Genomic DNA, 26,920 nt, shown 5'->3' with positions numbered 1-26,920 from the left:
GAGCTTACTCTGAGGAACCACCAGTCCGTTTTACAAAGCGGCTGAATCGTTTTCCATTCCCACCAGCAGGACGTGAGAGTTGTGATTCTCCACCTCTTGGCCTATGCTTACCGTCTTTCATCACACCCCCCCCGGGGGGCGGGAGGTGGGAGGTAGGACCCCACTGCGTTTCCCTGATGACTGATGAAGATGAGCGTCTTTTCATGTGCTACTTGGCCACTTATATATCTTCTCTGGAGAATTACCCGCTTAAGCCATTTTGCCCATTTTGCGCGGGGGGGGGGGGGGTGGCTGTCTTTTATCATTGAATTGTAAGAGTTCTTTATATTTTTTGGATGCCATTCCTTTATCAAATATATGGCAGGCAGATATTTCCCCCATTCTGTTTGTCACTTCCCTGATCCTGTGCTTTGAAGCACAAATGTTTTTAATTTTAATGAAGTCCAGTCTGTCTCTTTTGTCCGTTTGTTTCTTGTGCTTTTGTGTTAGATCTTAAAATCTTCCTTCTTCTGGTCCGGGATTACCAAGATTTACTCCTTTGTTTTCAAAGAGGAGGGCTCAGTGTCCCATTTTTCATTCTGTAGACTTATATCTGATTTCTGGTTTCAGCAGGGCCCCCTCCCTCCAGTTGTCCTTCGGACTTTGAGTTTATAGTCATGCCTTATCAGAGAGTAAGTCTCCTATCTTTCTACAGAGCAGGAAGGGGATCTGTGTGAATGATCTGTGCTTCTCCTAAGAAGAGGATCTGTGCTTCTCCTAAGAAGGTTTTCAGGCTGCCCTGTAGCCCGCCCGCCTGACCCACGTGCACAGGCAGCCTTGTCCCCAGCGTGGGAGCATTTTCCAGGAGTTGGGGCCTGGCTCCTCACTGCCGACCCACACGCAGCTTTCTCTCTGCTTTGACCTCTCACACACAACACGTCCTCTGTCCTTGGGTCCTGGTCTTCGGAGCATCAGATACACAGACCTTGGAGGCGTTTTATGTGCCATCGAAGAGGGCACAGGTTGAAAGGGGTTTTTCCCTTCCTTCTGGTTTGTTTACCGGAAGTCACTGCTAGGTCTTCGTATTAATATGAAATCCTCCCGTTCCTGGAATAAACTCTGTTTAAGCAGGGCCGTTTGGTTAGTTTGTGTACGTTGCTGGATTTGTTTCGCTGATGTTTGGGATTTTTAACACGTGTGTGGAAAAATGAGTTTCTTCTCTTGTTTTCCCTTCCCGTGCCTGGTCCGGTTCTGGTATCAGATGTAACTAGTCTTACCGCTTCCTTAGCCACAGTGCCGTGGCAGTGCTCACAACACTGGCACCATCTTCAGCCCGTGCAGCGTGCCCTCCCTCGGGGCTGCGTGTTCCGAGCCCGGGGACTTCACGTGTGCCCTGACCACAGTGGGGAAGGCTGCTCTGATCTTCCTTGAAGAAGGCGCGCTTTAGGTAGCGGGTGGGGATCACTGGCGTACGGAAGGCTCTGGTTTAGAGAACTACCCTGTGACCTCACCACTGTGGCCTAGCTCCATAAAGCTGGGGATTAGGGTCGTCTGGCTTGGGGGGGGGCGGGGGCAGAGAGTGGCTGCATGCCGCCTGGACTGTCCACCAGCCTCAACCCCCATCAGTAAATTGCCCTGAGGAAACTCTGTCAGCAGTGTCATCATTTTTCGATCTTAAAGGCCTTCTCAGTCTGGAAGGTACTTTACTGACCCTCCTCCGCCTTCTAACAAGTGTGTATTTGTTGTGGTGTGTGTTCTGTTGATCCTAGGTTTTTAATCCTGGATTTAACGTCTTCAGTGAGTTTTTTGTTGTTGTTGTTGTTTTTTTAATGTTTTTATTTATTTTTGAGACAGAGAGAGACAGAGCATGAGCAGGGGAGGGGCAGAGAGTAGAGGGAGACGCAGAATCCAAAGCAGGCTCCAGGCTCCGAGCTGGCAGCACAGAGCCCGACGCGGGGCTCGAACTCACAGACTGTGAGATCATGACCTGAGCCGAAGTCGGACGCTCAACTGACTGAGCCACCCAGGTGCCCCTTCAGTGAGTTTTTAAAGCTGTTTAAAGTTTTTAAAGGAAGTTTTGGCTACGGTCATTTAGTAATTGTCCGTTTCTTAATGTTTTCCAATGTATCGGCAGGAAGCAGTTGATAGGATTATGTTGAGCGTGCAGATGTAAAGCACACACAGTCCTTTGCATGCGGATGAGTACAGGGGCGCATCTGTGGGGTCACGTTTCCCTTGTTTGTGTGCCTTTCTCAGCCAGATGTGCCAGGAGCTTGTCTTCTGGTTCATTTGAGGCCCTGTGTTATTTTTCTCCACGAGGGGCCTCTTGTAGACACAGGTGCTAACCCTCTCCTCTCCGGTCAGCGCCCACGCAGGGCAGCTCCGTGCACCTCCTCTCTGGTTTCCTTCCGTCCCTTCTCCTCCCCACTGTAATACTTCCATTGAGCCGTCACTCGTCACTTGATGTTACGCATTGTATGTTATTAAAATGATGCATTTTATTATTATGCATGTATCGTTGATCTTAAAAATAGTTATTTTACGGGGCGCCTGGGTGGCGCAGTCGGTTAAGCGTCCGACTTCAGCCAGGTCACGATCTCACGGTCCATGAGTTCGAGCCCCGCGTCGGGCTCTGGGCTGATGGCTCAGAGCCTGGAGCCTGTTTCTGATTCTGTGTCTCCCTCTCTCTCTGCCCCTCCCCCCTTCATGCTCTGTCTCTCTCTGTCCCAAAAATAAATAAACGTTGAAAAAAAAAAATAAAAAAAATAAATAAAAAAAATAAAAAAAAATAGTTATTTTACCAGTAAAAACGGGTTTGTTTGGGAATAAAAGAAGATTACAATTTCGGACCAACAAGCTATGGCTAAACCACAGGCAAGTGCAGCAAAGAAGGGAGAAGAATGTTATTTCTCGGAGGAGGAGGAAGTCGAGAGGGGTTGTTTTAATGAAAGTCCACTGGAGGAAAGCGAAAGTCCAGGGAGGGTCAGTTTTTTAGGGGAGATGCTATGTCCATCTCTCCTGTTGGGGCCTGTAATTGGTGGTTTATTCTGTCAGGGTCCATAGTCAACGGTCCTTCTCGTGATTGACATTGAGTGGTGCCGCTCCCCTCCCAGCCTCACCTCCTGGCTTCCGGGGTCCACTTGGGGTTTGCCTTTGTTAATTTCACAGTGCCTTTGGAGCCCCATCTTAACGGTTTGTGAATGTATGTTTTTAATTTTGTGCTGCAGACTTCACTCTGATTTTTTATTCACACTTGCTTTTTGAACATGCATTTGAGTGCCTGCTATGTTCTAGGAATGTGCTGAGCACATACGCTAAATCAAAATCTTGGTTCTTTTGGGACAGACAGCCCAACAATCAAGTAAAAAGGATGTTAGCTGGTGTTAAGTGACAACAGGGAAACCTCAGAGCAGAGCAGACAGACGCCACGGGGACTCCCGATGTACTTCTTGTTCAGTTCCTCTGACTGCTGCGTGCCATTCGGTTGTGTATTCGCTGTTTCCGTCACGATGGGCATCTCAGCTCTCCCCACTCCCCACTCACCACTGCCACAAAAAATCTGGCGATTATCCCTGTGTGGGGACTCTCTCTGGAACCAGGAGTGGGGGGCTGACGCATGCCTGTCTCATTTCCCTGGGGGACTTCTCTACATGGTGGTGCACCCAGCCACTCCCCCGAGTTAGTCTATGGGGTCCAGTTTCCCCATAGCCCTGTTGGCTAACATTGTTTATTTTGTATTTTTCTGACTATCGGAGCTTTGAGTATCATTTCATCCACTGACTAGCTGCCGGGGTCTTCCCCTTGTGTGAGTGCCCCTTCATATGTCTCACCTCTTCTTTTACCGCATTCTTCGCCTGTTTTTTGATTAGCACGAATCCCATGTACCATGTAGACTTTAATCTGTGGTCACTTGTTGAGGTAGTATTCTATTACGTTGACTTCAAGACACACGTTCTTTTTGCTTTTCCTGTTTCACAGCCTCTGAAGTGGGGATGAATCCTGCAGCTGAGAACCGTCGTTAGCAGTGACGGGGGGGGGGGGGGGTGTCCCCAGGGGGGGGTGTCCCCACCTGTGTATCGAGCACTTGCTCACAGCTGTGCCCACTGCTAGCTCTTCGGTTGTTACAAACGCTGCTGGCAGGTAAATCAGCAGATGGCGGGGGAAGGGGCCCGACCCCTCCAAGCCGGAGACGAGAGGCTGCACTGACGAAGGCTTTGAACGTCCCTTTGTCAGACCTCTGCCTGTGGGTGATCCCGGCTCGCTTTTAGAATTGTCATTCGGTCAGGGGAAAGATGAGTTGAGTCCAGTAGGGAAGTCCCGGCGTCAGAATTTGGAGCGTGGGGGACACTAACCTGCCAGGTAACCTCAGAGATGGTGGGGGAGCATCGTAGACAACACGGGGTCCTCCTGGTGGCGGGGGGAGCGTGTTGTCTGAACACCCGTGAAATCCACGACTCAGGAGAGAACGAACAGTGGAGACTTGGGCGAAGAGGTTAGGATTGTGTTGATGGACTTACCCTGCTTATGTTTTCCTTTTCACAAGTACAGACGTACTGGGACAAATCTGTGTCGAAGCGTACCTAGTAGAAGTGTTCATTAAACGTAAACTACAAAATTCTAACATGACAGAACATTACCTTTTAGTTGGCACTGGTTTTCTTTCTTGGCGGTAGGTAAAAACCTACCATTGGCATCTTAGATTCACTGAAGTACAGTAAATCTCTTTATCACCGGCTGTTGACTGTGTGGTGTCTGCGTCGAACCAGAATTCTTCATTTTGACTCAGGTTCATCCATTTTGGTCTCACTGTGTTTGGGGACTTACCAGCAATGGTTTCTACTCCAAGGTCACAAGGACATCCTTCTACATTTTCATCTGTTATGTCTTCCAAAACATCTTTTATGGTTTTAATATGTCTAGAATTAATCTGGGTACATGTTTATCCAAGTTGATTTTTCTCCATAGGGAAGAGAGGTGTGTAATTTGGTGGTTTGTGGGGCAGCTGCCGTCACTCATGGGTATTTGTGTGCACAGTTCTCTGGAGTTCTAGTCTTTCCTCGCTCTGGGTGCCTGTTCTGGCACTGGTACCCGACCCGTGGTTTTTGTTTGTTTGGTTTCTTTAACGTTTATTTCTTTTGAGAGACAGTGAGTGAGCAGGGGAGGAGCAGAGGGAGGGGGGGAACCCCAGGCAGGCTCCTCGCGATCAGCACGGAGCCCACAAACCGCGAGATCACGACCTGAGCCGAAATCAAGGGTCAGGGTGCTTAACCGACTGAGCCACCCAGGCGCCCCCTCAACCCATTGTTAATGGGGTTCTGGAATACTAGTTTCCTTCTGGTAAAGCATCATCCTGTTTCTAAATTCACTTGAAATTACTGACTCTCACTAATAGTGAGGTTGTGAGTTTGGATTGGAAAGGGTTTTATTTTTCCTCCAGCTAGTCCTCTGAGGCCTTGATTACGGAGATGTCTTTTTAGATTGGCTTTATTTGCTCCTGGGAGAGACCCTGAAGGCTCTCGTACTCCCGCGTTCCTTGTTACGTGCCCAGTGTGACGTTCCTGCTAGCCTGCGTGGAGCACAGGCGTGAGCTTCCATTTCTTGCTGGAAACTGGTTTCCCTCCCCGCTCCCAGTGCCGGACAGAAACAAGATCCTTGTGTCCCTACGCCGCGGTGCCTCTTGGCAGCTTGCCGGCTGTGGTTAGGGGCTTTGGGCGTACTTCCTTTTGACGGTTTGATTTCTCTGCGTGTTAGTTTTCGTACAGTGGCCGTGACTTTTCCAGCAGCAGCCTTAGTACAGACTTGTCCACGCACGTGTTTTGGTTTTCCATGTGTGTGTGAGCGCCCCCACCTTCACACCGGGACCGTCGGGAAGCTCAAGGGCGAGAAGCAGGAGACTGAACGCTGGATTCAGAAGCAGAGTAGGTGGCTTGAAGGAGAAGCCCCTGAGGCCAAAGGGAAGAGGGAGGGAAATATTTAGAGAGCACCTGTGACGGGCCAGGCCCTTATCTAGCAACGGCCCTGAGAGGTGGGTTCCTTCCATACTTTAGAGATGAAGAAGCCGAGACCCCCAGCGGCCGAGGAGCGTCCCCGAGCTCCTGGAGCCGCCAGGAGCCAAGAGGCAGAGGGCGTCTGTCTGGCTGACCGCAGCCCTTCCCCGCGTCCTCCTGCCTCTTGTACAGGTTCACCTACTTCTGTGAATTTACTTCGAGTGCCCGTTCTCTTCCTTCCCTGCGTTCCCACATGTTCTGTTTCTCGCATAAGAAACCAGTTCTGATCGCACGTCCCGAGAGCCGTGTTTCCAGTCTTTTCTGACAGCAGCGCGTCTTCCAGAGCAGCGCGTGTGCACAGCAGTGCACGTGTACAACTGAGGCAGGCTCGCGCCGCAGTCCTTGCCCTGGGCCTGTGCTCTGACGGCCTCCGTCCCGCTCGGCTTGCGGCTTCCTTCGGCCCCAACAGCCTGGTCGAGACCACGTTGGCCTCACTAGCTCGTGACCCCCGGTTTGGCCCTTTGTTTTTGAAGCGTGGCCTTGAGGAGTGTTGTCAGCAGGGGGCGTGGCAGGTGGCCTCAGTAGCTGTATCCTGTCGCGGCCCAACTCCGGTCCGCGCTCCCGGGCTGCTGGCCACCCTGTCTGCCCCACACCCCGCCTCTCGAGCAGTAATCCAGCACTAACTTCAGAACCCCTGCGTACTTTTCTCGGTGGCTTTCCAGAGTTAATGTGTATTTTTGAGCCACTTAACTACAAGGCCAGAGCTCGTTCTGCCTGTTCTTGCTTTTGACGGTGATGTTTTTAGATTCCCTTCCTATTTGTCTTATTCCAGAGTTTTTTCTGAGGTACTTCATTTACTTGTTTCTTCCTGAGTTTTAAAATCAAAAAGATTTACCACTAATCTGTGTTGGAATTATCACTCACTTTTTTTTTTACTTAAGTAGAACAAAGTAGCCTAATATGAATAGAGCTAATAGCCGATTTTTAACGTACCATTTGCTAACTGTACATGTTAGAACTAACAAAAAGAGCTGGAAGACGAGGATGCAGGTCGGGCAGAGTGACAACACTTGTGTGTCTCGTGAGCCACCAGGGTGGGTGGTGCCGCGTCCCTGTAACGTGAACATCTGTTCACAGGTACCTCTCTCCTCTCTTTCCCCAGCCCTCCGAGCCACAACATTGTGGTGAATGGAAAAAAATGTGTAAACTTCGCCTCGTTTAATTTTCTTGGATTACTGGATGACCCTCGGGTCAAGGTAAGCGGCCCCCGCGCTGGAGGCAGCAGGATTCCCTGCGAAACTGGGCCTGAAATAGACAAACGGAGGGCGTCAGGAAGGGCGCTCTCTGCTGCTGGTGCCGTCACTGTCGCCCGGCAGAGCCGGAACCTGGTCTCGACAGAGGGTGGGCGATAACGGGCGATACGGGTGGCTCCGTGGAGGTGACACACAGAGAGCCGCGGGAGGCGGCCCAGGTAGTCGTGGGAGGCACGTCTGGGAACCCAGTCCATCTCCCGTTGGGAGTACGGGCCAGGAAGCTGTTTGGAGGACAGACTTTTGCCTGGAAACGCCACAAAGTATAAAGGCATTGAGTTAACCAAGTTTGGATAGGTTAAAACACAACTTTTCCACGTTTTAAGTTCTGTCCCTAAATCTTTACATGTGTCTGCTCTTTATATCCTGTTGTTAGAATGGCCACGGTTCTAAGAAAGGAAGCAAAGTGGGGGGGGGGGGGGGTTGCCATGTGGGTTGAAGAATAGGATATGTCAGTTTTGAACTCTGAAAGATGAGTTATTAAAACCTGATTTTTCTTACATCCACGAAGGCAGCGGCTTTGGTGTCCTTGAGGAAGTACGGCGTGGGGACCTGCGGGCCTAGAGGGTTTTACGGCACATTCGGTATGTTTCTGCCCTCTCTTCCAAACTACTGCTTTTTTTTTTTTTTTAATGTTTATTTTTGAGAGAGAGTGCATGTGAGCAGGGGAGGGGCAGAGAGAGAAGGAGACAGAAGATCTGAAGCAGGCTTTGTGCTGACAGCCTGACGCGGGGCTCGAACTCATGAACCGCGAGATCATGACCCGAGCAGAAGTTGGATGCTTAACCAACTGAGCCACCCAGGCACCTCCAAACTACTGCTTTTAAGAATTGACTCGATCTGATTTCAAAGCTCCTTGGGAAAGATATCCTGGATTCGTTGTGACATTGGGTGGGTGAGTGCTGTCCCTGTTTGGCATCGTGGCGGGAGGGGCCCTGGTCTGAGACTGAGTGTCGCTCACCGAGAAAAGTGCCTTAGGTGCACCGTCTCCCGGAGGGCGAGGCCCACGCTGCTGCTGCTGCTGCTGCTGCTGCTTGTGCCCCGAGAGACCCAGTTTGTGTCTCTGTGTGTGACGGCAGGTGGCTCCGGTCTTCATAGTCGTGCAGGAACCTGGTTCTTCCTCATCGCCTTCCTCCAGTGCCAGGGAGCACCGAGCTCGTCCGCCTGGCTGAAGTCGCGCCACGGGTGTGGGGGAGGGGTGCGTGCAGCGGTCCCTTCGAGGCAGGTGGGAGCGTCGCGTGTCACTGCCACACTCCAGTGTGGCACAGAACCTAGGTGAGGCCTCGCCGTGGAGGGGCTGGGACACGCCTCCAGCCGGGCAGCCTCCTCGTTACATAATTGTTCAAATGAAGATGTTACTGGAAATAATTTCCTGGCTTAGCAGTGTCAGCGTGTGGGGAAGACAGCCAGGAAATCTCTTCCGTCTTCTATTTGTACTTCCATTTCTAGGCCTTCGTGCGGTTTTTTTCACTTAAACAGTTAGGTGTTTTTATTTAAGGGAACACCTTTTCTTTATTCCTTAGCTAGCTTAGAAGTTAAATGATTTTTATTGGAAACAGACAACAGAGCTGGTGTCCAAGCATCTTAAGGTGGAAAAGATCTGAAAAATCTTGTATTCCGGCATTGCGGCCATTTAGAAGCAACGTAGAAAGTTCAGAGAGGCCGCCTGACTTCCTGACAGTCACACAGCTCATTAATTTCAGCCTTATGGCCAGAAACCAAGTATCCTGACTGCGAGTCCTTATGGGAAGATCAGAGACTTCAAGAGCACAGATCAGCCTCCCTCTTTGCCCCAGTCTAGTGCAAACACGGTTGGTTTGCTTGGTTTTTATTGGTAGGGAATTATTTCCTAGAGATATAGTATTAGAAAACTAGAAAAGGCATTTTTTATGGGGTTGTTTGCTGTTATCTGATCAACAGTATTTTCTATGATTTGCTTGCTGTAGTAAAAAAAAAAAAAATAATTTTCTTACAAGCTTCTCTTTCTTGTGGATTTTATTGCACGTGTGGCCTTGGCCCCTGCCTCGGAGTTCATTTCAGAGGATAGGTAGCAGATTTAATGCCAAATCAAGTCATGGAAAAAAAATGTTTCAGCTTTTCAAAACCAGTTTTTCCAGAGCTGGTAGAATAGCCCAGTCAGCTTTCTGTTTGGATCACCTAATAGGTTGTCACGTGCTCCCAAACGTGAGGTCTGTAGTGGATGGTTTGTAAGTTAATATTCTTGATGGAATAATTCAGCCGGTGCTATAAACTTCGGAAGGTTTATATAGAGAGTCAAAGGCTTCTCCCCGCCATTGTCTCTACCCCAGAGAAGACAGCTGCTGTCAGTAGTCAGCTGCTTGTTCATTCTTCCAGAGACCTGTTTCGGCAAACGCAAACCCCTTCCGTACACACATTTCCCCAAACAAATGGTGGCATACCCCACACGTGCTCCGTGCCTTGCTGTTGGAGTGATTTTGTTGGAACTTTAAACTGGATTTGGATTTTCAGAGGTCTGAGTGGGTCCCTGGGGGCAGAGTAATGAGCACATCTGTGTGTCACCCCCTCTGTACTGTGTGTCCTCGGCCGGGTCTCCCGGGTGGTAACTAGCGGAAGGTTGGGACGGACGGCGGCGTCAGTGTGGAGGCTGGAGGCGGGCTGGCAGGGCTGGCGGTGTGATGGCCTTGTAACAGGACCCGGGTCCTAGCGCGCTGTCCTTCTGGTAAGCTGATACCGTTCCTCCTTCACAGGCGTCTGCGCCTGTCACCTCTGTTCTTTCTCGTGCGGCTGTTGTCCACGTTTTCACGTTCTGGTTTTCCGACAGGATAGTTTGTATGTAATTATTATTTTTTTAAATTTTATTTTAGAGAGAGAGCATGAGTGGGAGAGTGGGGGAGAGAGAGAGATTGAGAATCCATCCCCAGCCACATGCTCAGCATGGAGCCCGACACGGGGCTTGATCCCATGGCCCTGGGATCGTGACCTAAGCCGAGATCAGGAGTTGGACACTTACCCGAATGAGCCACCCAGATGTCCCTGCCAGTATGTTTTTTATATTTTTCCTTATTCTGGAAGGAGTTGCTTATATTACAGTTATATTAAATTACCTTGAAATTTCAGTGTTGGGTAAGATCAGAGAAGGTACTTAAGGTGAGTGAAGGCTAAATTTTAAATCTCTAGAATAAACCTCCACAATTAAGTTATTCTGAATATTTATGGTATATTTGCCCTTTGCTCTGACCAACAAAGCAAACTGAGGACCCCTTTCCTCTCCTTTGAAGTTGCTTGTGCACCCCTGCGGCCAAAGGCCTCTTTCCCTGGGCCCCCAGAAAGTTATTTTTAATTTCATCTTTTTTCCCCCCTGGAAATAACACATTCAGACGTCTGTTTTTAAAGATGAAAATACTTCTTTGTTGGCTCTTTTCTCAACTTTTCAAAAATAAACGTAAATCACTTGTAAATCTCCTTTATATTATAAATTATAATTTTCTTTTTAATGTTATAATATTTTTTTAATTATTATTTCATAGTAACATATTAGATGATTAATACAGAAAAAAAATCAACAGCAGAAAAAATCAAACATACAAATCAAACATCATCTAGTCTTTTAGGCTGGATGTTGTCCTGCCTCTGGCAAGTGCTACTCAGCAAGTTCTTATCATCCTAAGGACCAGTGACGAGAAGTCTCCCCACCTTCCCCTTTATTGTTTGAATGTGTTTGAGAACAGAGCCAGTGGATTTGTCAGGTTGTAGAGTGTACATCCCTTCCTCTAGGGCTGATGAGGTCCCCTGCACTCTGATGCTTTCTCTTATCCAACTTCTCTGTTTGTTTTCTTTGAATAGGCTCAGATCTCATTGGCCTGAGGTTTATCGCTGGTTTCCCAGAATCTGCTTTGCATATACAATGCCTGCTTGGCTCTTTGCTCTTCAACTAAATCAAAACACAATTAGTGGCAGGGTTTCATGGCGAGGGATAATTGTGTTCTAGAGCCAATCGTAAACAAGTAAATCGTTCGTTTATTTTTCAGAATATTTTCTTGCTTTGTTTCAAAGCCGTCAGCTGAACCCTGACTGCATGTTTTATCAGGAAGAAGATTTGGTCATAAAATTCCTACATCTGCCACTTCTTTTTACCAGCGGGTCTGGGATTGATTGTTTTTGCAGTGTAGGAGGGGAACAATCCTTGTTTGCACAGCTTAGAACATTTTGGTAAGAATCACAGAAGATACTGCATGTGAAAACATTGTGGAAAACGTTCAGCACTGTATTTATGTTGTAATGAGTGCATAACTGATATTATTTGTACTTTTAAGAGAAGTCCAAGTCTCGAGGGATTTAAAAAAAAAAAAAAACAGTGTGAAGCACAAAAGTATAGAAGCCTTAAGAAAAAATGTAGTTGTTTTTAAACTGTTCTAAAGTTGACTGTTTTATAGTCTTTCCTTTGGAAAACAACCCAGAAAGCCGTTATAGCTCTTACTAGAATAAAACAGGGGATCCTGTATAATTGGAAAACAGAAAAGTGCCTGTAACGTGATAGTTCTTAAACATCCGGGGTTTGGACAACTCAAGTAGAAGATAGTGTAACTGCTCTTTTCTTTTTAAAAGGAAACCTCTTTTTATTCTACAAATAGTGGTTTAACTGTACAAGCGCTTAAACGGCTTATCGGTTTTTCCATGCCAGGCCTTCTCCTGAGTGTTCATGGGCCGTGACTCGTGGTTCTGGTAACGATCCTTTGAGGCGGGTCCGACTGTGACCTGTTTGACAGAGGAGGGCTGGAGAGGCACGGGGCAGTGTCAGGCCTGCCCTGGGTCCACACCTGGGGAGGTGGGAGGCCAGAGCTGGAGCCCCCTGGGAGGACTGCTGTGGCCAGGCCCCACCCTGGGTGCCAGGCATCCTGTCCCGGCCCTGCGTCCCATCTCTAGGTTTCTGGTTCCGGGGCAGGTGCTAGAAAGGGCAGCGGGCGCGGGAAGGGCCCACGGGCTCTTTGGGCACCCGCCTCCGTGGTCGTCCCCACCGCGCTGGTTCCTAGCAGCGAAGCAGAGGATGCGCACTTCCTCGTGCTCCGTGCAAACCGGTGGCACCAGCGGGTGGACTGGATCGTCCGCACGGAGGACAGACGTCGGGAGCGGGAGAGCACGGCCCTTTTCCTGTTTGCTGCCTCCCCTCCCTGTGTCTCACGGCGTAGCTGTCACACATCAAGGGCAGCTGTCCGTACCCACCTGTCACAAAACCTGCTTTGCAAGGCTGCCGGCGGCAAAAACCCAGTGTCTTTAGGTACCCGGAGAAAAAGGCCGGTCTTTTTCAAACTTTTGGGAAAGACGAGAATCAGTAAGTCATTGACTTCTTGTGGAGAATTTTCTTAACCACGTTACGGCAGTGACATAAAAACGGTCATGAGATACACAGCGATGAGAATATTTCTACCATACAGTTTTCATCAGCTGGGTAACTAACTCTTAGAGCCCTGAAAATAAGCCAAGATTGTTTCACTTTCTCGTCGCTAATCAGTGAAAAAAAATGAGCCATTTAAAGTGGAGTCTACAGAATGATTTACGGTCCTTTTTGTAGTTGGCAAAAACGTTTGTGTCCATAGCATGTTTTTTCCCTTTGAAATGGACCTGGTGGGTGAGAGCAGTTCACTGTGGCTCGGCTTATCCATCTGCTAAATGGGGACGATGCGGGGCAGACTTGGGATTCGGAGGAGGCCTCCTGCGGGGACCCGCCCTGTTCTGATCAGAAGTGGGGGTGGCGGGGACTTGCCTGCAGGGCAGGAGCCACAGCTCTAGGGATGAGGGAGGCGCCCGCCCTCCGCGTGGGGGGGGCCTGTTCGGGGGGGGCCTGTTCTCGAGCGTTTGGCCGCCTGCCTCTCTCTTGTCCGATTGAGAGATCCCACTGGCAGCGTCTTGTCGCGGGCGGTGCCAGGGTCAGGGTCGTGTCCTCGGACCCTGGTGTGGACGTCACAGACCTTGTGCTTGAAGAGCTCAGCACCCTGTCGATACCATTTCGATCAAATGAGAGGTGGTCTTCTTAATGTTACTGTAAGATTCCACGCTGACTGGCTGAATGTTCATGTCATGGAATGTCTGCTCTATCGAATGGCGGTAACCTTTTGGTAATGGAAATCAGACGGCCCTTCGTGTGCTTTTTGTGATAGGCCCTGTGGGGGTACGTTTTACCTGCAAATAGGAAGAAGTGGGTTTCGTTTTTTTGTCATCACTTGAGCGGAGCGGGAGAGACCGTTCGTGTTCACAGTTCGGTAGCATCGTCTAAGAAGCACGTGCATCCGGGGGCTTCAGTTTATTTTCTTCTCTGGGTACCGCTCCATTCTCGAATTCCTCACTCTGCATCTCCGGCCGTCAAATTGGGGTTTGGTGGGGGGGCACCTGTGTCCCGCCATCCCCTCACTCAGTAGCTGGCTCCCACCCCATCCCTCGTCCCCAGCCCAGCGTTCTTGGTCTTCAGTCTGAAATCACGGCGCGTGTGTGGTACTGGTGAGTATAGAGGGGGCTGAGGGCGCGAACCTTCTGCCCCGGGCGTGGAGCTCCCCTGTGCCAGCCGCACCCTGCCTCTCCTGGAGGTGTCGCTTTGTCAGGTGCCAGAAACCCTGTATTTCTCCCCGATCCTGTGCTCGTCAGACCACCTGTCTTTATGTGATAGTCACTGCATTTTTTTTTTTAACGTTTATTTATTTTTGAGACAGAGAGAGACAGAGCATGAACAGGGGGGGACAGAGAGAGACAGAGCATGAACAGGGGAGGGTCAGAGAGAGAGGGAGACACAGAATCGGAAGCAGGCTCCAGGCTCTGAGCTGTCAGCCCAGAGCCCGACACGGGGCTCAGACTCACGGACTGTGAGATTGTGACCTGAGCGGAAGTCGGATGCTTAACCGACTGAGCCACCCAGGCGCCCCAGTCACTGCATGTTTGATAAACGAATGAGAAGGTTATTGGACACCCCCGTCTTTTAAAAATATAACCCCTTGTGAAGGTGAAACTTCTTTCATTCTTAATTTTCTTTGACTAATTAAAAAGCATCACAATAAGGTTAGTGTGTCCCTAATCAACCAGTGAGTGGGTTTAACAGATTTGAGACACTTTATTCAGACGTGCCAAGAAGTTGATTCTGTATTTCTTATAGCTACACTAACTTAGCTCACTTATTCCTGTCTGGAAGGTGGTGGAAGCCTTACCCTGACCATTGACTGTGTGTCTTATCCCTTACGGTGGGAGCATTCAGTCCGGTCAGGCTTGGACCAGCTAGGGTAAATCCTGTCTGGCGGATCTCAGTCGCTCAGGCTTCGTGTCTCCCCGCTTCTCACCTGTCTCCGTGAGGCACCCCTCCTACTCCCTGCTCTCTGGGAGACCCGTGGTCGGTGGAGGGCAGGCCCCTGGAGTGATGCTCCCTGCATGCGGCCTTGACATGGTCTGGGATAGCTCTGTCAGGCCATCCGCCCTCTGCAGCACCCTCGCCGGGACCCGTCTGGATCCCCCGCCACTGCCCGGACTTCCAGGTCCCCTGAGTCATGTGCCAGTGTTCCCCTTCGTGGCCTCTCAGTCTGCCTTTACTACCTCCGATTTCCCTTTCTCCCCTGAAGCTCCGGGGCTGGCGGGCCTGGCCGCATGCTTCCTGTAGCACTCCTGAGTGCTTGCACGGGGCACGCGGCAGGACTGATGCCTTCTCCAGACCTGGGTCCTGCTGTAGTTAAAAGAGCTAAAGGAAGTTTGAAAAGTCCTCTTCTCTCCCAGCTAATGCCTCATTTTGGGGCCCCAGGGCAAAGCTGGTCAGTGCACTGTTGCTTCTAGACCCTGCTGGGCCCTCCATGCCGGGGCCTTCAGCCTCGTGGCAGGGCCAGGGAAGGTGAGCGGCTTTAAGAAACAGGGCAGGGAGGAGAGAGGTACCAGTGTAGCGAGTGCATTGTGTTCCCGCCTTAACCAACATTCTTCTTTAGCGGCTCCTATAAAACACCGCATTTCTCTTTGTGCCATACGTTTGAAGTCCCCGGTCCTCCTAAATAGAAATCCAGGGGCACCTGGGTGGCTCAGTCGGTTGAGCGGCTGACTTCGGCTCAGGTCATGATCTCGCGGTCCGTGAGTTCGAGCCCCGCGTCGGGCTCTGTGCTGACTGCTCGGAGCTTGGAGCCTGTTTCAGATTCTGTGTCTCCCTCTCTGACCCTTCCCCCGTTCATGCTCTGTCTCTCTCTGTCTCAAAAATAAATAAATGTTAAAAAAAAAAAAATTAAAAAAAAAAAAAAAAAGAAATCCAAACAGAAAAGTCAGTGCTGTGGAGTGATAGCAGGTGCACAGGGAAGTCCCAATAAGCTAGTAGACGAGGGAGCACTGCCTTGATTGGAGTATGTGGGTTCTTTGATGTTTCCTTTTTGAAGCTGGCTAACGCTTGTCCTGATGTCCGGCGTGTACCTTCTGCTAACATGCAAAAAAGGCTTTCATAGATTCACGTGTCGCGCATTGGTGAAGCCTCGGTGCGGTTGGCTGAGAGAAGTCAGAGCAGGTGGCCACTGGGCCTCGAATCCCCGCGCTGGCTGACGCAGAAGCGAAACCCAGCGTTGGAGCTGCCCCCCAGCACGCTTCGGGGACAGAGGCATAGCTGATCCCATTCAGATTTCAGAAATCGTTTCGGCCCAGAGTTATCTAAACGGATCTCCCATCATTTATAACTCAGAAGCAGTTTCATTTTGCCCGTAAGGTGACGGTATCGTTAACGAGACTTAATAAACTGAACTTACTTTCTCTACCCTCTGCGTAAAGAAGAGGAATTAGAAGGTGTCTTAACCATTTAACGTCTTGCTGTAGATGTGCACTTGGACCTGGAAGACCGCCTGGCAAAGTTTATGCAGACGGAAGAAGCCATTATCTACTCGTACGGATTTGCCACCATCGCCAGCGCTATTCCTGCGTACTCCAAGAGAGGGGACATTGTGTTTGTGTGAGTAACTTTTACCCACGTTTCTGGGCAGACTTCCTTTGGGAATGACGGTGATCCTCCCGGAGGATGCCTTTGTTAGAGGTCATCTGCCTTAGATAATCCTGACTTTTTATTTGGTAAAGAAATATATAGTAACTTCAGCGAAGTGATTGTATGGAATTGACGAGACTCTCACTGTAAGGATGCCTAAAGTGTTTTCAATTATTGATTTTATTTATTGACGTCCACAAGGCCAAGCTTACCACGAGTGAGGCCAGCGATCTCTCTTCTCTCTGCGGTTCGGTGACAGGATGGTAGTGTTCTTGAAGGGTCCGTGATCACCACCCCCCTGGTTGCTCAAACTACTACTGCATTCAAGATTACCTTTTCAGGCTCATTTTGTACACTTTTCTTCAGGCATTCATGCTGTAGCCTTGTCAGCCTCCTGTGCTAGTGTCCTTTCACCACAGGGCCTTTGCACACGCCATTCCTGAGCCTAGAACATTGCCGCTCCTCTCTGTTCCTGCTCACCCTGCATATGCCTCGCCTCTGCGGGGAAGCCTTCCCTAGCCTCTCAGACCAGGCCGAGGCCTCCCGCTGCATGGGAGAAGATCCTGGAACCAGAGGAGTCTGGTGTTTGTGTGATCCATGATCACGTGGGTACTCACACTGCCCTCAGAGTCCCTGTGCCTCTCCAGCCCCCCCCCCCCCCGCACACACACGTGGGCACCCGCACTGCACCCACCGCCCCGCTTCCCCCGTGGCCCTTCCAGCGGGGCGTACGAGTGCGTTGCCTCCCCTGGCGTTTGCCGTTCGTCGTGCTCTGTGAGCACCAGCTCGGTAAGCGAACGAACAGAGGTCGGAGCTTAGAAGAGGGTCCGAGTGACGAGGCTTCGGGGCCCAGCCTCCGTTGGCGCCCGCACCGCCCCGCGGCCTCTCCCTGGGGGGACTCACGCGGCGGCGCTGGCCCTACCCGGGCTCCAGGACAAGTGTGCCTTTCCTCCCCACAGCCTGCGGCAGCCGGGGCACCGGCCTGTGGCCGCGTCAGGGTGAGGGTTTCCCGACCTGACTGTGGAAGCAGGGGGTTTATGAACGTCGTATCCGTAGTGAAAAAGTCAGACTCCTCACAACTCGAGAGCTGCCGATTTAAACCGTAGCCCTAGGTTTCTAGTAGAAGCCTAGTTGTGGCAAGTACGGTGTCATCCAGCCTCACTTTAAATCCTTTCGTGAATCCTAAGCCCCAAAAAAGCTGCAGCTGAACTTGTGGGATTCCTCCGTCAGATCCCAAATCCTGTACTTCTCACGGCCGCCAAACCCAGGCTGCGTTCACGTCCAGCTGCCCTGCCCAGTGGCTTAGAGCTTCAGTTTCTAGTCAGTGAGGCAACTTAATGATTCTCCCATACATAAGGTCAAGTGTCTCTGTCTTCAAGTATTTCATAATTTCAAGTATTCTGCCCGGAATTCATTCGGAAGCAGGCACACTAGAGGCAGTGTTCAGTAAATTATACGACAGATTGTTTTTGATAAATTCTTACGCGTAGATCATATGTCCAGGGCTGTATTTCTTCTTTTTAGTAAACGCTAATAAAGCTTCGCGGGTAGTAGGCTCAGCACGGTGGCTGTTCACGTACTTAAGTCTGTGCCCGTCACTCTGCTGAGTCTGTGTGCACATTACTTTGTGTATCTGTTTTTTATATATCCAAACGTTTTATTTTAGAGAGAGAGTGTGTGCACATGAGCAGGAGAGAGGGGTGGAGGGGGGGGAGGGAGGGAGAGGGAGAGGGAGAGAGAGAGGGAGAGAGAGAGAGAGAGAGAGAGAGAGAACCCCAAGCAGGCCGATGTGGGGCTCTATCCCTTGACCCTAGAGTCATGACCTGAGTTGAACTCTTAGAGTTGGACACTCACTGACTGAGCCACCCAGGCTCCTCTCATGTACCCTGACGTAATTGTAGATTCACAGACACTTAACGACAAATAATACAGAGATTCTGTGTGGCCTTTACTCGGTCTCCCCCAGTGGTTACTTCACAGCTGGGATGTTGGCATTGAAAAAGTCAAGATACAGAGCGTCTCCACCACCACAAGGGTCCCTCATGTCGCCACACCCCTGCCCCCCCACCCCTCACCCCCCACTTCTTACCCCCTAATCCCTTCTCCCTTTCTGTAACGTCTTTTCAAGACTGTTGTACAAGTGCAGTCATACGGTAGGTAACGTTTGGGGATTGGCTTTTTTCACTCAGCGTTAATTCTCCAGAGATCCACCCACATCGTGTGGATCAGGAATTCATTCCTTTTGGTTACAGGGTCGTATCCTGTGGTACAGAGGCGCCGTAGTCGGCTGAACCACTCACCTATTAGGACATCTCAGTTTCCAGTTTGGGGCTCTAACAGATAACGCTACTATGAACATTTCTGTACAGGTTTTTCTGGGAAAATAGGTTTCATTTCCCTGGGCTGTATGCCGCCCAGTTCAGCTGCTGGGTCACGTGGTATTACAGATTTAGTTTTTTAGGAAATTGCCAAACTTGTTTTCCAGGGTGGCCGTACCATTTTACATTCCCATAGATAGTATATAAATGGTCAGGTTTCTCCACATCCTCAGAAGCATTTGGTATTGTCACTTTTTTTTTTTTTTTTAATTTTAGCCTTTCTGACAAGTGTGTAGAGATACCTTACTGTGGTTTTAGTTTACATTTCCTTCCTTGATGGCTAGTGATGTTTACTTTTTTCAGACTTTAGTCTTGGCATCAGGAGACCACTTCATAAAATCTATTGGGAAGTGTTCCCTCTTGTATTTTCTGGAGGCATTATATAAGGTTGTTGTTAATTCCTTATTTGGTAGAATTCTCCAGTAAAACCAACTGGCCCGGAGATTTAATTTTTGGAAGTATTTTAAACATGAAATCAGTTGTTTAGTACTTACAAAGCTGGTCAAATTATCAGTGTCCCTTTGGTGAGTTGGGGTGGTTTGTGTTTTTCAAGGAATTGGTACATTTCTTCTCAGTCATCAAACATATGTATGTCGCATTCTTCTTAATATATCCTTATTCTTCTAACGTCTGCAGAGCCTGAAGTGACGACCCATTTCATTCCTGTCTGGTAATCTCTACTCTCTTCCTAGGCAGTTTTGCTAGAGATGGTCCATTTTATTTATCTTTTCAAAGAATCAGCTCTTTGTTTTATTGACTTTTCTCTGTTGTCTTGTTCGTTTCAGCCCTATTGATTTCTTGCATTCCTTCCTGCCTTCTGCTCTCTTGGTTTCCTTTGCTCATCATCTAGGTTCTTCAGTTGGGAATTTTGATTGTTGACTTGAATCTTTCCTCTTTTCTGATACATTAGTGCTCTGCATTTCCCTCTCCAGTACTACTGTGGTCTTGACCCACACATTTTGATGTGTTTATTTTCATTTTCATTGAATTCAACGTATTTTATTTTACCTTAGACTCTCTGACCCACAAATTATTTAGAAGCTGTGTTTAGCTTCCAAGTGTTTGGAGATTTGAAATTTGTTGCAGTTTGTGTTATGACTCGTGATGTTCCCCGGTCACTTAAGAATATTCTGCCATTGCTCGGTGGACTATTTTATAAATAAATGCCAGTTAGATCCCGTTAGTTGACGACGTTGTTGAGATCGGATCTAACCTTACCTGTGGTTTTCTGTATGGTAGTTCTATGAAAGTTTTTGTGGTTGTGATTTGTCTATTTTTCCTTTCACTTTTATCACTGTTTGCTTCTCATCTTTTGTAGCTCTGTTGTTCGGCACGTATTCAAGATAAGTTTTCTTGGGTAATTGATCCTGGTTATCATTGTATAATGTTCTTCTTGGTCTCTGATCATTTTCCTTGTTCCAAAGTCTGATTTGTAAGATATTAACATAGACACTTCTGCTTTCTCTGGTGAATGTTTGCGTGGTATATTTATCGTATGTAATATGTATACTTTCACTACTACATTATTATTGTATATTCTTTTATAGGCGGGATATTGTTGGGTCATGTTTAATAACACCCTGCCAGTCTCTCTTTAAATTGTGTATTTTGGTGCTCGCTTCGGCAGCACATGTACTAAAGTTGGAACGATACAGAGAGGATTAGCCCGGCCCCTGTGCTCAGAGGACACACACAGTCGTGAAGCATTCCGTGTTTTTTATTAACGAGGGCACTTGTGATGCGCGCCAGGCGTTATATGTAAGTGATGGATCACAAAATTCTGTTCCTGAAGCCAGTAGCACACTATATGTTAATTAACTTGAATTTTTTTTAAATCTTGTAAAGAAAAAAAAATTGTGTATTTTGGCCATTTACATTTAAAATCATTATTGCATTTCTTATGGCGTTTTATTTTTTGTTTCTTATTTGTTATCTTTTTTTTGTCTGTTTTCTTTTTCCTTCTTTTCTGGGAGTTAAGTGAACGTGTTTTATTTAGAATTCCATTTTTACTTATCCATGGTGTTTTTGAGTGTTTCGCTCTGCATAGTTTTTGTTTGTTTGTTTTTAGTCATTGCTCTGAATATGACATTATGTACACACGTAAGTTATCACATTGCCGGTCTCATCATTTTACCACTTCAAGTAGAGAAACCAGTACCTTCCTTTACATTTCTCTGCTCCTTGTTTATAATATAATTGTTTTATTTTTTTATTTATTTAGGGATAGAAAAAGAGAGGCAGAATCCCAAGCAGGCTCCGCACTGTCAGTGCAGAGCCCAGCGTGGGGCTTGAACTCACGAATTGTGAGATCATGACCTGAGCTGAAATCAGGAGTCGGATCCTTAACTGACTGAGCCACCCAGGCGTCCCTTTAATGTAATTGCTAAAGTATTTCTGGTATATACATTGAAAGCCATACCAGACAGTGTTGTAATTTTTTTTTATGTTTATTTATTTTGAGAGAGAGAGAGAGAGAGAGAGAGGAGGAGAGAACTAGTGGGAGAGGGGCAGAGAATGAGGGAGAGAGAGAATCCCAAGCAGGCTCCGCGTTGTCAGCACAGAGCCCGACTTGGGGCTCCATCTCTCTATCTGAGAAATCATAACCTGAGCTGAAATCAAGAGCCGGACGGACATGCAACCCAACTGAGCCACCTAGGTGCCTCTGGACAGTGTTGTAATTTTTACTTAAATCATCCAAAATAATTTAGAAAACTTCAGGAGGGTGACAAAACCCTAGTGTGCTTGTTCATACTTTTTACTTAGTGTTCTTTCTTGCTTCATGATAATCTAAGATTCTTCCTTTTGTTTTCTTTACTTATTTTTTCTAGGTAGAGAACTTGCTTTAGCCATTCCTTTAGGGGAGGTCCGCTGGGGGCAGATTCTCTTAGTTGTCCTTCAACTGAGAAAGCCTTGATTTCCCCTTCAGTCCTGAAGGATATCTGTGCTTGTTACAGAATTCTTGGTTGACAGCTCTCTTCTTCCAAGTATTTGGAATATATTTTGGCACTTTTTTCTGGTCTCCATGGTTTCTGATGAGAAATCTGTCGCTTTGTTATTTTTCTCTTCTTTTTTTTTTAAAATTTTTTTTTCAACATTTTTTTATTTATTTTTGGGACAGAGAGAGACAGAGCATGAACGGGGGAGGGGCAGAGAGAGAGGGAGACACAGAATCAGAAACAGGCTCCAGGCTCCGAGCCATCAGCCCAGAGCCTGACGAGGGGCTCGAACTCACGGACCGTGAGATCGTGACCTGGCTGAAGTCGGACGCTTAACCGACTGCGCCACCCAGGCGCCCCAGTGTTATTTTTCTCTTCTATATAAGGTGTCATTTTAGGGGGCTGCATTCAAGACTTTTTCTTGGTCATCAGTTTTCAGAAGCTTTACTATAATCTTGGCGTTATTTCTTTGAGTTTACCCATATGAATTTCGCTCAGCTTTTTCTATTTTAAATTTTTTTTTTAATGTTTATTCATTTTTGAGAGAGAGACAGAGCAGAGACAGAGCATGAGCAGGGGAGGGGCAGAGAGAGAGGGAGACACAGAATCGGAAACAGGCTCCAGGCTCCGAGCCATCAGCCCAGAGCCTGATGCGGGGCTCGAACTCACGGACCGCGAGATCGTGACCTGAGCCGAAGTCAGACGCTTAACCAGCTGAGCCCCCCAGGCGCCCCGCGCTCACCTTTTCTATAGGATTCAGCTTCTTGCCAGATTTGAGTCCTTTGGGCCTCCCCTGACGCAGTGTGGCGTCTTTTATCGTGGCTCCACAGGTCCCTGAGGCTTGCCCTTTCTCGTCCGTTTTCTCTGCGGTTTACATGACTAGCTTCAGTTACATCTGTCAGTTCTCTGATTCTTTCTTTCCTCCACCCCTGCCGCCAGTCTGCTGCTGAGCCCACCCACTGTACTTCTTCTTGAGGTTACTGTGTTTTTCAGTTCTAGTATCTCCACAGGACTCCGTCTCCTGTTTCTTTGCTGAGGTTTCTGTTTTTCACTTGTTCCGAGCATACTCATAAGTGCTCATTGAAGCACTTTTGTCCTGACTGCTCTAAAATCATCATCCCTGACATCTGTCCTCTCCGGATTGACGTTTGTTGATTGTTTTCTTTCGTTCTGTTTGAGATCTCCTGGTTCTTGGTACGGCAAGTGATACTTGAAACCAGGACGATTTCATATTATGCTGTTACAGCCTGTGCTTTATTTAAACCGTATGTTTTAACGGGCTTTCTCTCCGTCAGTCTTCCAGTCGGGGCAGGGGGGCACTCCTGCCTCACCGCTGCCGGGTCCAAGTCCACGGTCCCATTTCTGCCTCCATGGATGCCACAGTGGGGGCGTTTTCGTTTCCGCTGCTGTGGGTGAGAGTCCTGCTTTCCCTCAGGCCTCCTCTGACACGGCCGCCACGGCAGGAGTCCCCACCCGCTCTCGCTTGGTACCACCTCGCAGGGATAAAAGTCCCGGCTCCCTTCTCCGATACCACCATGGCCATTGTTGGGGTGCCTTTTAACTCCGTGAGGATCAGAGTTTCGGGGCCCGGCTTTCCTGGGGTCCGGCTGCCGTCATTTCTCCCTACCCGGCCGCCCCCTGTCCTGCCCTTTGGCTACAGAGCAGGCTTCTGTGAGCGCTTTTCGCCCGTGTGGCCGGCCTTGTCGGTTCCAGATGAGGGAGGTCCCCAGAGTCCTGTCGCGTCATCCTCGGGTCCTCGGCCTGTCTGCCCTCTCTCTCCATCTTCCAGAGTCTCCTTGTGTTTGTTTTATACGTAATATCCGGTGTGGGGGTTGTACTTGGAAAGATAGGGAAGATGGGAGTGTCCCATCTTGGCGGAACAAGTGTTGTATATATTTTTATTTTTTTAATTTTTTTTTTTAACGTTTATTTATTTTTGAGACAGAGAGAGACAGAGCATGAACAGGGGAGGGGCAGAGAGAGAGGGAGACACAGAATCTGAGGCAGGTTCCAGGCTCTGAGCTGTCAGCACAGAGCCAGACAAGTGGCTCAAACTCACGGACCTTGAGATCATAACCTGAGCCGAATTTCAGCCGCTTAACCGACTGAGCCCCCCAGGCCCCCCTATATTTTTAAATTTTTTTTTTCAACGTTTATTTTTTATTTTGGGGACAGAGAGAGACAGAGCATGAACGGGGGAGGGGCAGAGAGAGAGGGAGACACAGAATCAGCCCAGAGCCCGACGCGGGGCTCGAACTCACGGACCGCGAGATCGTGACCTGGCTGAAGTCGGACGCTTAACCGACTGCGCCACCCAGGCGACCCCCCCCCTATATTTTTAAATACTATACCTTAATTTCAAAAATGATTCCCTCCCTGATTAACTCCGTTTAGGAGATCTTATCGAAGTTTAATCTGCAGGACCCAGAGTTCTGCGCTGAGTGGGGTAGAGTCCACGATCCAGTAATGCTTCTCGCAGCAGAGTTAACGGCAGTCTGTGCCGCTCAAACCAGAGACGCCACTGAGGGGGAGGGGGGGAGGGACCACCAGTGTTTCCTGTGTTTCTCAGAAAGAGAAAATTGCTGAGTGAACTGACGTGCCCCCCACAGTAGGCCGCACAGGAGGCTGGTTCTGGGGCGGTTACAGTGTGGCCAGGGCGCGCTTGGTGGAGTAGAGGTAGCGAGGCCGTTCCAAGAGAAGGACCCACGGAGATGGGCGCGGACCGCGTGCGTCCAGGGCCCAGCGTGTTCTGTTGATTGGCCGTGCTCAGGCCGACGGGTAGGTGCTGGTCGGCCCAGAGCAGGCTCTCCTTTCCCGAGAATGGTGACGAGGCTGTTAAACCCCAGTTTGCGGGTCTCTCTTCCTTGCAGGGACAGAGCCGCGTGCTTTGCTATTCAGAAAGGATTACAGGCGTCACGTAGTGACATTCAGTTATTTAAGCATAACGACATGGCCGACCTGGAGCGACTACTGAAAGAACAAGAGATCGAAGATCAAAAGGTATGATTCTTTGCAAGAAAATTATACAGCTCTTTTGTGTTCGGTAACCGGCTAAATCATATATGAAACGGTAATTTGTCATGAAAACTTGCCTGCGGATCGCATTTGGATATGAAGTGAGGGCATTCCTGCTGATTAAATGTACTTCGTGTCGGAGAGCCGGGTCTGATTGTAATTGCCTCGTCGTTGCCGTAATTACAGCTGGCAAATTTGCGGGCAGGCAATCCAGGCAGCTTTCTAAAAGAGACAGAAACCGCGCGCCCTTGGCGGTGGGGGTGGGAGGGGCTCGCTCTCCACTCTACAGAAATAACACCGGAGCTCATTAGGGTGGGAGCAGAGCGCACCTCGTGAATTCGAAATAGGTTTATTTATATCAGGATAAGTCACGTGTCCGGTAACTGGAAGAAACAGCGGCGCATCTTCGTTTATGAACATGTGAACAGAGTGACTCTCTCTCCCTCCCGCACCTTCGCCCTGGAGCTCCGAGCAGCTCCGCCTGTGCGAGCCACCTGCCCCGTGCGACTGCCTTCCGCACCGCAGCCCGTTTACACTGCCCCCTCAGACATGCCTGGATGAGGGCACAGTTGAGTTTTACTTGACCCAGTAGTAAGGAAGGAAAGGGTCTTGTCTGCGTTTTGGTAGATGGAGAGCAGGGTTCGTCTGTTTAGGTTTTGATCATGAGAAATCTCCGGCGGGTTCAGAGGAAGCATGGGAGTATAGTGCAGCCCCTACCCTCCTCCCAGCTCTGGTAGCAACATCCTGCCGTTCTCGTATCACCGGAGCCTCTGCGTCTCCCGACCCCATCTCTGGTGATGAACGCCTTCACCCACCTCAGTTCTTTCTAGTTTGTTTTTTTCCCGACATTTATTCATTTTTGAGAGAGCAGGGGAGGGCCAGAGAGAGAGGGAGATACAGAATCTGAAGCAGGCTCCGGGCTCCAAGCTGTCATCGCGGAGCCCCACACGGGGCTTGAACTCGCAACCTGCGAGATTGTGGCTCGAGTTGAATTCGGACGCTTAACTGACTGATCCACCCAGGCGCTCCAGTTCTTTCTAGTTTAGGTGAACTTCACAGACATTGAAGTGAGCAGATCGTAGCCATACATTTTGACCAGTGGGTAACCCAGCTATGAGGGCTCCATTGTGACCTAAAACGCTGCCATCTCCCCAGGAAGTTCCCTTGGGCCCCTTCTCAGTCATTCTCAGAGTGCCTAAATCGTGTGCGTGTGTGCGTGCGTGTGTGCGGTCACCTAGTGCATGGCGTGAACTGAAAAACATGAGAGAAGAAAGCACTTTCTTCATCTCAGAATAATCGGGTCCGAAACCTTGGGCTTGAAACGCATCCGGACTGTTTACTTCTTGAATCAGTCTTGTCAGATGGGAGTGCTAGGGAGCGTCTAACAGGTTCTGCATTTGGAATTACTGAAATTTAAAATGTCATTTTTTGTTTGTTTTTGTCTTTTAAAGAATCCTCGCAAGGCTCGGGTCACACGACGTTTCATCGTGGTGGAGGGGCTGTACATGAACACGGGAACTATTTGTCCTCTCCCGGAGCTGGTGAGCAGCCGCGGTCACTCCAGATTCTAGAACTCGGGCTGTCGGGCGGTGATGCCTCTTGTCCCTGAGCACTTGTGACGCCTCGCATCTGCACCGCTTTGCCTGACGGGTCTCAGGAGCACATTCAGGCCATACCAGGGAAGTACATTAACATTACGTGCCAGCCCGGTCTTTAAAGGGTAGTCAAGACTCAGCTTTTTAAAACCAGCTTTATTGAGGTGTAATTGACATGCTAATGAAATCCATTCACTGTCAGTACAGTTTGGTAAGTTTTGGCAGATTTGTACACCCTCATCTCTGCCGCTGCAGTCAAGTTACAGAACGTTTCGATCTCTCCAGAAAGTTCACTCATGTGCCTTTGTAGTCAGTACCTCCAGCCCTGGCCCCAGACCACCGTCGATCTGCTCTCTGTGCCTGTAGTTTTGACTTTTGTGCAATTTCCTGTAAATGAAATCATATAGGATGTGTTTTGTAAAACTCTTGCTTTTTTTCTTTTTTTTTTTAAATGTTTATTTTTGAGAGAGAGACAGAGACAGCGCAAGCCGGGCAGGGGCAGAGAGAGACAGGGAGACAAAGAATCTGAAGCAGGCTCCAGGCTCTGAGCTGTTGGCACAGAGCCCGATGTGGGGCTCGAACTCACAACCCGTGAGATTATGACCATTTCTGGACTCTCAGGGTTGTTCCACTTGTCTGTATGTCTGTCCTTATGCTGGTACCACACTGTCTCAGTTACTGTAGCCTTATAGTAAATCTTGAAGTCAAGACACATGAGTTCTCCAATTTTGTTCTTTTGTAAGATTGTTATGGTTATTTGAGGT

General features: G+C 48.9%; 1 protein-coding gene and 1 non-coding gene across 2 annotated transcripts in view; both read left to right on the top strand.

Moving 5' to 3' along the window:
- Positions 1 to 26,920, top strand: part of SPTLC1 (serine palmitoyltransferase long chain base subunit 1) — a 53,123-nt gene that overhangs the window by 8,368 nt on the left and 17,835 nt on the right. The window contains exons 4-8 of the mRNA XM_047101177.1: positions 7,129 to 7,222; positions 7,788 to 7,860; positions 16,070 to 16,202; positions 24,417 to 24,546; positions 26,013 to 26,102. Of these exons, the coding sequence (XP_046957133.1) occupies positions 7,129 to 7,222; positions 7,788 to 7,860; positions 16,070 to 16,202; positions 24,417 to 24,546; positions 26,013 to 26,102 (520 nt within the window). The remainder of the gene's footprint in view (positions 1 to 7,128; positions 7,223 to 7,787; positions 7,861 to 16,069; positions 16,203 to 24,416; positions 24,547 to 26,012; positions 26,103 to 26,920) is intronic.
- On the top strand, positions 20,222 to 20,328 carry LOC124505225 (U6 spliceosomal RNA). The gene has a single exon (XR_006960577.1). It is a non-coding gene; the product is annotated as a U6 spliceosomal RNA (small nuclear RNA).

This window comes from Lynx rufus, unplaced genomic scaffold (genome assembly GCF_022079265.1).
Source record: "Lynx rufus isolate CCGP_SWC_20201006 ecotype Redwood Valley unplaced genomic scaffold, mLynRuf1.p SCAF_10, whole genome shotgun sequence".
Taxonomy (NCBI): domain Eukaryota; kingdom Metazoa; phylum Chordata; class Mammalia; order Carnivora; family Felidae; genus Lynx; species Lynx rufus.
The sequence above is the reverse complement of the archived record's forward strand: the minus strand, read 5'-3'. Positions and strand labels throughout refer to the sequence as shown.